The sequence below is a fragment of the Pristiophorus japonicus genome, chromosome 16, assembly GCF_044704955.1.
Source record: "Pristiophorus japonicus isolate sPriJap1 chromosome 16, sPriJap1.hap1, whole genome shotgun sequence".
Lineage (NCBI taxonomy): Eukaryota > Metazoa > Chordata > Chondrichthyes > Pristiophoridae > Pristiophorus > Pristiophorus japonicus.
In genome coordinates this window covers 128,921,864-128,932,588 of record NC_091992.1, presented here as the reverse complement: position 1 = coordinate 128,932,588, position 10,725 = coordinate 128,921,864, and the positions used below count along the sequence as shown (strand labels likewise).

Genomic DNA, 10,725 nt, shown 5'->3' with positions numbered 1-10,725 from the left:
AACGTTGCATGAAATACAATAAAAATAGAAAAATAATTATCGTTGCAACACTGCATGGTATAAAATGCACGATGAAAAATACAAAAAAATAAAGTTGCAACATTGCATAGGGTTAAATGCACGATGAAAAATCACAAATATTAAGTTTCAAGATTCCCTAGTGTAAAAAGCACGATGAAAAATCGAAAAAAATAAAGTTGCAACATTGGATAGTGTAAAAATGTACCGAAGTAAAGTTGCAACATTGCATAGCGTAAAATGCACAATAAAAAAAAATTGAAAAAAAGTTGCAACATTGCAAAGCGTAAAATGCACAATGAAAAATAATAAAGTTGTAACGTGACATGGTGTAAAACGTACGGGAAAAAAGTTGCAGCTTTGCATGCATGGTGTGAAAGACAACAATGAAAAATTAAGAGAGAAAAAAAGTTAAAACCTGGCCTAGTACAAAATGCAAAATTGCACGCGTTTATTTATTTGTTGCGCCTTATTATTTTTGTAAGAGTATGTTTTAAAAATTGCACAGTGTGTGTGTGTGTTCAGAGTGTGCGGGCAGTGTGGCTCGTGCGGATCCCGGGAGCCGGCGCGCGGGGAGGGAGCGAGCTGCTGGTGGGGGGGGGAGGAAGGGACGCGGTCACGTGACCCGTTGACTGGCTGACAAAAATGGCGGCGATCCCCGAATACAACATGGATGCCGGAAGATCGGAGTGAGGCAGGAGGCGAAAGGAGGAAGGGGGGGGGGAGGAGGAGGAAAGAGTGAGAGAGAGTTAAGGGGGGGGGGCAAAAAAAAAGGAAAATAATAATAAGAGTGCGCGAGGCTCGGCGCCTCACTCCCCCCCCCCCACCCGGACGGCTGCGGAGAGGGGAGATTGTGTCTTTTAAAAGAAAAATATATACAATAATAAATCCCAAATATCTTTTTGTGTCCGGGGGAAGGGTTCCCGCTGAGAGGGTTAAAATAAAAGTGAGGCGGGCCGCGGTCCGGGGGTTTGCGGATTAAAGTCGGGACGATCTTCGGGGGGGGTGGCGGGGGGGGACAACGCACCATGAGAGGGAGGCGAGGTAGGCCGCCCAAGACGCTCGATGCCCCGCCGGCGGGCGGCGGGCCATCCGGCAGCCTGAGGTACCGGGCCGCCGGCCGAGGCCGTGGGTCCGAGCGGCGTGTCGGGCAGGTGGAGGCGGGCGGCCGCGGCAGCGGCAGCAGAAACCCGAGGGGCGGCAAGCCAAGCAGCCGGGGCCGGGCCCGGGCCGCGGCCTCGCACCACCTTCACCCGCCGCAGCCGCAGCAGCAGCAGCCGCCGCCGCCTCCACGGCAGCAGCAACAACAACAACAACACGGCGGCGGCGGCGGCCGGACCCGCAGGCTGGCCGTCAACAAAGTCATCTACGACGACCACGAGAGCGAGGAGGAGGAGGAGGAGGACGAGAGCCTGGTGTCGGACGACGACGACGAGGAGGACGAGCGGGTGAAGGCGGAGGAGGAGGAGGACGAGCAGGATTCGGATTATCAGCAGGCCACCGAGGAGGAGGAAGAGGAGGAAGACGATGATGATGCGAGTTATTGCACGGAGAGCAGCTTCAGGAGCCACAGCACTTACAGCAGTACTCCAGGTAACGCCAGAGCATTTCAAGAATGGGCAGATTTTCCATCTATTAAATATATATTCGATCAAAGCTTCAGGCCATACTGGGTTGTATTGTTTGGAAGTGTCAGGTAATTGCACATGCAAAGTTCATCAAAACTCCTTTGTAAGCATGCATGCAACAGTTGCCAAGAAGTGGCCTTTGCAAAAAGTGCGATTTTTTTTTTGAAACAGTTTTTTTTTGTTGGACAATTCAATCCGACCTAAACTGTCATGGTGATCTGAAGTTGCACTAGTTGGATCATGATGAGTAGTTGGTTGCACTGATGTTGAATGGGTGGGATGTGCCCAAAGTCTGCACACTGGCTGCTCATCCTGCTGCTCACTTGCTGCAGAAGTTGTTTTGGGGGGAGGAAAAGAAACTTAGTGACAACCTTGACCGTTCAAGTGCAAATTGCTTCTGACATCTGGAAATAACTATTTTTAACCTGATAGCAGGCTGCGTATTTTTTTTCACCTTGAAACTTTTTATTTCTAAATGAAGCTCGTGTTTGTTTGATCACACTTGCTTTGATTTGTTAATAAAATTAAAGGAATGAAAGAACCTCTAGAAATTTGAAATAAAATTATGGATGGGAATGCATAACAATAACTCAGGACCTTGGTAATCCATTTTATTGTAACCTGATGAACAAATTAATGTTTCAAGTCAATGTTTCTTGTTTTGGTGGAGTTTTTCCAGTTGAAACAGATAAAATAAAGGGGCAACAGGGGGGTCTTCCATTTATACTAGACTTCATAATTTTTAAAGTGTGATTTATTAAATTGTCTGGAGAGTTGAATAGACATGCACTTTGGAAAATAATTGACAGGTTATACAGTATTTTTCTATTGCTCTTAATTGTCAGGATTCGATGTTCAGATTGACTGTAAATTTAATTCCAAAAGCACATTTATTTTCAAATATATTATATCATGCTTGTTAAAAATCCTGCAAAGTTTCTACACTTGTTATTTGGAAAATATAGTACATTAGTTTTTATTCTTAAAGTGAAAGTTAAAGTACATTTTGCAAGAATTTGAACTTATTTTTAGTAGTGAAACTTGCAAATGGTAGATTGCAACTTTTCAGAATACAAACATGATATTTACAAAGTAATCTTGTATTCTCAATGAGAATCAAACTGACTCCAACCATAATTTTAAGTCACAGGATGTTTTGCCTTTAGTCATGTACCACAATTACTTAATGCTTGAATGATCTGTTAATTTTGGCACTTCCTACAGTTTTTAATACAGCACAGTATATTTTGATTATGGAGATCAAATACTATTGGTATTCTAATTTTGTTACAATTTTTGGTTGTTTTATTGGCTTGGGTACTGCCATCCTTGATGCAAATTCCATTTTGGGATTCTGATTCTTGCCAACCTCTAGATGATGCTGGGTTCAGCTCTGTTGGCCCTTTTGCCATGCTCTGTGCCTCCAGGTGGTGTACAACTTTGGTACTATGTTTGACCCTGGGTTAACTTTCCTTCCCCACATCAGGTCAGTCATCAAAACTGTGGGTTCCGCCTTTAGGGCATTGCCTGACTGCCCACAGCGCGCTCTTCATACTGCTAAAACCCAAATCCATGCTATCATCACTTCAAGAATAACTTCTTTAATGCTTCTTTCCCTGGCATGCCCTGCTTCACAAACTGCAGTTAATTCAGAACTCAGCCCAAGACCTCTCTCAAATAGAGTTTGACATACCATTACCATTTTCTTTGCCAAGCGAATCCCTGCACCCTACTACATTGATTTCAAATCTACTTCATTATTTTCAAATGCCATCATAGTATCTCCTCTTGAATAATCTTCAGTTGTTTGTCTGGGTTGTAACCTATGTTCCTCTGACATTTCATTGCTGCTTTTTCCGCCCGCCTTCTGTCCCACCCTCATTAGCCGCTCCTTTAGTCACAATGTCCCTGCTCTTTAGAACTCTCTTGGAAACATTGTTCCCTTTCTATCCTTCTTCATAAACCTATCCGTTGCTGTACTTCTGGCCTGCTCTCTCTCTCTCCCCCCCCCCCCCCCCCCCCCAACACCTCATGTTCATTGTCATCACTTGTTAAGCACTGAATTTTTTAAGGGAGGTTTGCAATAAATAGACAGCCTTTTGGATGGTGATAACTGTTTTGATGTTGGAAAAATTATCATTCTAAATTTCTCATAAATGTTACTCACCTCAGTGTAATGAAATGTTGGATTTTTGTGACCCTGAAGAAACTACTGATCAGTTAATGTACATTCTCTTATTTTCTACCTGCCTATGCGATGGTAAGAGTTTAAAATACTTTTTGGCAAATGTTTAGGCTAATAAGTGTCCATCTAGATTGTCCGGCCATCGTGCACTGACTTAGAACATAAGAATTAGGAACAGGAGTCGGCCATCTAGCCCCTCGAGCCTGCTCCGCCACTCAACAAGATCATGGCTGATCTGGCCGTGGACTCAGCTCCACTTACCCGCCCGCTCCCCATAACCCTTAATTCCCTTATTGGTTAAAAATCTATCTATCTGTGATTTGCATACATTCAATGAGCTAGCCTCAACTGATTCCCTGGGCAGAGAATTCCACAGATTCACAACCCTCTGGGAGAAGAAATTCCTTCTCAACTCGGTTTTAAATTGGCTCCCCCGTATTTTGAGGCTGTGCCCCGTAGTTCTAGTCTCCCCGACCAGTGGAAACAACCTCTCTGCCTCTATCTTGTCTATCCCTTTCATTATTTCAAATGTTTCTATAAGATCACCCCCCATCCTTCTGAATTCCAACGAGTAAAGACCCAGTCTACTCATCATAAGGTAACCCCCTTATCTCCGGAATCAGCCTAGTGAATCGTCTCTGTACCCCCTCCAAAGCTAGTATATCTTTCCTTAAGTAAGGTGACCAAAGCTGCACGCAGTACTCCAGGTGCTGCCTCACCAATACCCTGTACAGTTGCAGCAGGACCTCCCTGCTTTTGTACTCCATCCCTCTCGCAATGAAGGCCAACATTCCATTCGCCTTCCTGATTACCTACTGCACCTGCAAACTAACTTTTTGGGTCCCTCTGCACCGCAGCATGTTGTAATTTCTCCCCATTCAAATAATATTCCCTTTTACTGTTTTTTTTTTCCCAAGGTGGATGACCTCACATTTTCCGACATTGTATTCCATCTGTCAAACTTTAGCCCATTCGCTTAACCTATCTAAATCTCTTTGCAGCCTCTCGGTGTCCTCTACACAACCCGCTTTCTCACTAATCTTTGTGTCATCTGCAAATTTTGTTACACTACACTCTGTCCCCTCTTCCAGGTCATCTATGTATCTTAAATAACAAAACATTCAAAAGTGTAGTGATTGCAAACTATTGGCTTGTTTAACAGACTTGATGCACTTCTGGTGTGTTGATGAATTAACAGCTAGTTTTTAAAGAGATATAGTTGGTTGTTTTAAAAAAAAGACATGTTTATTGTGGTGTAGCTGATCAGCCTGCTCATGAGTCAAATGCTCAGTTACTTTGATCTGGCAAGGAGATGTGTATCTGACATTTTTTTTAAAGTTGGATTGTGACAGAGTTAAAAGTGGTAAGATGCGAGTTCTCAACCAGTATTTCTTTACACCGTAACTTCTGCTTGAAGCAGAAAAAGTGGGGGTGGCGGTAGTGAGAAGAGAATTGGAAGGCAACCGACTGCTCTTGTGCACCTCATTGATGGGGCAATTGTTTGACATTGAGTTCTTTGCGGAATGGTGATTTGGTGGGTGGGGGATTAGAAATACACGATTTAAGGAAAATGGCGTGAAGGGGAATAGGAAACTGTACCCATAACTTGCCAATCAACATATTGGGCCCAAGTTTCCAGACGATAAAAAATGGGCGCCTCTCCGAGCTGGGCGCCCGTTTTTCGCACCTAAAATGGCGCCTAAAAAAAACTCGCGATTCTGGAGCGTTCTGCAGCTCCTTGTCTGCCTGGCACGGCGCCCAGGGGGGCGGAGCCTACACTCGCGCCGATTTTGTAAGTGGGAGGGGGCGGGTACTATTTAAATTAGTTTTTTTTCCTGCCGGCAACGCTGTGCGTTGTAGCGTTCGCGCACGCGCAGTGTGAAAAAAACATTGGCACTCGGCCATTTTTGTAGTTCTTTGTAGCTGTTTAATTTTGAACATTTTTAAAAATAAAAGCACATTGCCATCAGCACTTGCAGCCTTCTCACTGTGTCCCCCCCGCGGGAAGAACGGGCGTCCCCCCACCCCCTCCTCTCGCGGGAAAGAACGGGCGCCTCCTCTCCTCTTCCCCCTCGCGGGAAAGAACGGGCGCCTCCCCGCTCTTCTTCCCCCCCCCCCCCCGGCGGGAAGAACGGGCGCCTCACCCCCCCCCCCCCCCCCCCCAGCGGGATGAACGGGCGCCTCAGGCTGACTGCAGCATTCCCCGTGCCTGAAGCACTTTCACACAGGTAGGAAGATGGTTTATTTAATCTTTTCTTTGCTTATAAATGTTTATTCAGGTTGGATTTATTTGTATAAGTATAAATAAGGATTTATTGTAGAATTTAATGACTTCCCTCCCCCCCCCCACCTCGTTCTGGACGCCTAATTTGTAACCTGCGCCTGATTTTTTAATGTGTAGAACAGGTTTTTTCAGTTCTACAAAAATCTTCACTTGCTCCATTCTAACTTAGTTTGGAGTACGTTTTCACTGTGGAAACTTTGAAATCAGGCGTCAGTGGCCGGACACGCCCCTTTTTGAAGAAAAAATTCTGTTCCAAAGTAGAACTGTTCTAACTGACTAGAACTGCAGAAAAAAAAATGTGGAGAATTGCGATTTCTAAGATAGTCCGTTCTCCACCAGTTGCTCCTAAAAAATCAGGCGCAAATCATGTGGAAACTTGGGCCCTTATTGTGTCCTAAATCAACTTCATTTTGGTTATTGTAACACAATCTTTGGGAGTGCTATTAAGATTAGATTACCTGAATGTATTTTTCTTTGCCAGATAAGGAACAAATTTGTGGATTGATTGCAGTTTTATGACAATGGGCAGAGAACAAAAGTTTATTTGAAAACGTTTTTGCAGAATTACAATGTTCTTTTCCCGAGGTTTTTGTCTCAGACCAGATATGCAACGAACTCATAGTCCCGATTTTCAAAGTTATCAATTGATCAATAAAGTATAAATGCAGGGAAAGAATGGCTTTGTCTTGTGCAAACCCTAGATCACCATCTTAGTATTTTGCCCCATTTCCTTTTTTTTTACTTCACATTTCCTAACCGGCAACTGGTCTGCCAGCTTTGCTACGGCATTCCTTAGCGGAAATTTTGGCTTGAGTACGGAAGCAGGATCTTGGACCACTACCCCATATTGCTGATAGACTTGGTATGAGCACAGCTCTGCTATAAGTATGCACTAGTTATATGTGAATTCAAAAACAGTGGAAAGTTTGACACTGTTCATTGAGTAAATGTTTACAAATATGAGCAGCAGTAGTTCAAGGTGGTGTATGTAAGTTGCATTAATGACATTTACATTCAGCAGCTGTACCTTTTTACTAAACCTTATGTCTTTGTGTGGACCTTGTATCACTGGTATGAGTCTGCAAGTGCCATAAGATCCTTTACATGCGCCTGAACAGAGAGATTGAGCTCAAGCTTAACATCTCATCTGAAAGATGTTGCCTCTGACAGTGGAGGCTTCCTCCGTACTGTACTGACTGGTCTGTCCAAATTATGTGCTCAATTCTGTTCTTTTGCTCCAGCACAATCGATTCCCCTGCTTTTGAGAGAGCAATATACAGCCTAGGTGAGTTATTTAAGTGTCTGAATTACACCATCTGCAAATTGCCAGAATAACTGTGTCTGCAACATTTTTGCCAGTTATTCATAAATAAAAGTGGAGAGGACAACTACCTACCCTTGGAGCGCTTCCATTTGTTGTGTGAACAAAGCACGGGAACCTACCTATCTGATTCCATTAACAAGCAATATGCGAACAATGAAATTATGCCTGTGACACTAAACCAAGCCAGAAGAAAGCATGGACGCCAGAGCAGCCATCTGGATTGAGGACGTAATGTCCTGATTGTTTTGTTGAGGACGTGATTTAAAAAAAAAAGTTCTTGCATTATCTGCAGCTCGATAGGCAGGTGACCTGTTTTCGGGCTTTCACTTGTAACTATTGGAAGCCAGTTAGTAACAGATTAAAAATCCTGAACACATGTAACACCTATTACCTATTCATAGACATTTTGTATTGTTGTAGCATTGTGATTTTCCATCCAGCTTATTGGTACCAGGAATGCATAGTACTGATCAGTGGGTGCTAAATGCTATGTAAGTGCCATTCATGACCTCCAGATGTTGCAAAGCTTTTTTTACAGCCAATGAAGCACTTCTGACGTGTAGTCACTGTTATAATGAGGGGAAATGCAACAGCTCACACGGGCTCACACGGTCCCACACGCAGCACTGAGCTAAATGACCAGATCTGTTTTAATGATGGTTGAAGGAGAAGTATTGGCCAGACTCTGGGAGAATTCTCCTGCTTCTCTTCGAATAGTGCCATGGGATTTACATCAACCTGAGAGGGCAGACGGGGCCTCGAATTAATGTCTCATCCAAAAGATGGCACTTCAGTACTATACTGAAGTGTTAGCCAAGATTATGTGTTCAAGGATCTGGAGTGGGGCTTGAACCCACAACTTTGACTCGGGTGAGAGTACTGCCCACTGAACAAAGACTGACACCTGTTGTTGGAAGTTATGCTTTCTTAGGTGAGAATTACAGAAGGCCAAGCCAGGCATAGTATTCAATTCCTTATTTTACTATTGGCAAATTATGTGGTTAATTTACAAAAAATTGAATTGTTGAATTTAATCTTTGAAGCCTGACCACCTGTGTGAGGAAAATCTGTGAATTGTATGTATACTACCTGGAAATTGATTTTGTGAGAATCTTTGGGCCCAAGTTTCCACATGATTTGCGCCTGATTTTTAGGAGCAACTGGTGGAGAACGGACTATCTTAGAAATCGCAATTCTCCACATTTTTTTTTCTGCAGTTCTAGTCAGGTAGAACAGTTCTACTTTGGAACAGAATTTTTTCTTCAAAAGGGGGTGTGTTCGGCCACTGACGCCTGATTTCAAAGTTTCCACAGTGAAAATGTACTCCAAACTAAGTTAGAATGGAGCAAGTGAAGATTTTTGTAGAACTGAAAAAACCTGTTCTACACATTAAAAAATCAGGCGCAGGTTACAAATTAGGCGTCCAGAACGAGGGGGGGGGGGAAGGGAAGTCATTAAATTCTACAATAAATCCTTATTTATACTTATACAAATATTATACAAATAAATCCAACCTGAATAAACATTTATAAGCAAAGAAAAGATTCAATAAACCATCTTCCTACCTGTGTGAAAGTGCTTCAGCCAGCCTCACAAGTTCGTTCGTTCGTTCCCGACGGCGGGAGGGAGGGGAGTGCGGGCCCGCCCGCCCGAATGCAGCGGGGGAGGGAAGGAAGACGTTCCCGACGGCGGGAGGGAGGGGAGTGCGGGCCCGCCCGCCCGAACGCAGCGGGGGGGGGGAGGAAGACGTTCCCGACGGCGGGCGGGAAGGAGACAGTGAGAAGGCTGCAGGAAGCCTCAGTGCTGATGTGTTGATGGCAATGTGCTTTTATTAAAAAATGTTCAAAAATTAAACAGCTACAAAGAACTACAAAAATGGCCGAGTGCCAATGTTTTCCTTCACACTGCGCGTGCGCGAACGCTCCAAGGCGCACGCGCAGGGTTGCCGGCAGGAAAAAAACTAATTTAAATAGTACCCGCCCCCTCCTACTTACAAAATCGGCGCGAGTGTAGGCTCCGCCCCCCCTGGGCGCCACGCCAAACAGACAAGGAGCTGCAGGGCTCTCCAGAATTGCGAGTTTTTTTCCCGGCACCGTTTTAGGCGCGAAAAACGGGCGCCCAGCTCGGAGGGGCGCCCGTTTCTTATCGTGTGGAAACTTGGGCCCTTTGTTTCTAATGTACCCCATCTGTCCTGATCCAAGGTGATCAATCAAGAGTTAAATAGTTGCCCCAAAATGTGTTACGGTTTTTATCCAAAATGTTACGCGTGTTACATTTCTGTGGTTAATCTTGGCTAGGCATGCACTAGATGCACTCTGTTGGCTCAGGGCCCATTTGGGAAAGGATGGGCATAATGTGCTGTTCACTTTTTTTTTAATGCACTTGCTGTCAGAGTGGTAGGACTGAAAATATCCTCCCTTCCCCATGCCATAGCCACTGCAATTGGACATTCAAGCAATCTGGAGTAACTTTAGATCTTTTGTTTTTCCTTTACTGTAAGGGAAGAGCGCATTTTTCTGAAGAATTATTCTTGCACCACAGATGAGATCAGGAGCTCTGTTTGTGGAGTTCTTGAGGACTACTTTAATATGTTATCTTCATGGTGTTTAATGACAGGGGTGTGACTTGTTGGTAGTTCCATTATAAAACTCTCTCTTTCCCCCCCCCCACCCCCTCTCTCTCTCTCTTTCCCCCCCTCTCTCTCTTTCCCCCCCTCTCTCTCTTTCCCCCCCTCTCTCTCTTTCCCCCCCTCTCTCTCTTTCCCCCCTCTCTCTCTTTCCCCCCTCTCTCTCTTTCCCCCCTCTCTCTCTTTCCCCCCCTCTCTCTCTTTCCCCCCCTCTCTCTCTTTCCCCCCTCTCTCTCTTTCCCCCCTCTCTCTCTTTCCCCCCTCTCTCTCTTTCCCCCCCTCTCTCTCTTTCCCCCCTCTCTCTCTTTCCCCCCCTCTCTCTCTTTCCCCCCCTCTCTCTCTTTCCCCCCCCTCTCTCTCTTTCCCCCCTCTCTCTCTTTCCCCCCCTCTCTCTCTTTCCCCCCCTCTCTCTCTTTCCCCCCCTCTCTCTCTTTCCCCCCCTCTCTCTCTTTCCCCCCCCCTCTCTCTCTTTCCCCCCCTCTCTCTCTTTCCCCCCCCTCTCTCTCTTTCCCCCCCCCTCTCTCTCTTTCCCCCCTCTCTCTCTTTCCCCCCCTCTCTCTCTTTCCCCCCCCTCTCTCTCTTTCCCCCCCTCTCTCTTTCCCCCCCCTCTCTCTCTTTCCCCCCCCTCTCTCTCTTTCCCCCCCCTCTCTCTCTTTCCCC

General features: G+C 45.2%; 1 protein-coding gene across 11 annotated transcripts in view; it reads left to right on the top strand.

The window, feature by feature from the left end:
* Positions 1–1,046: 1,046 nt before the first annotated feature.
* The window catches only part of bptf (bromodomain PHD finger transcription factor), a 144,573-nt gene continuing 134,894 nt past the window's right edge, over positions 1,047–10,725 (top strand). For all 11 annotated transcript variants that reach the window (XM_070857879.1, XM_070857881.1, XM_070857880.1 and 8 more), the window contains exon 1: positions 1,047–1,611. In XM_070857879.1, the coding sequence (XP_070713980.1) occupies positions 1,047–1,611 (565 nt within the window). The remainder of the gene's footprint in view (positions 1,612–10,725) is intronic.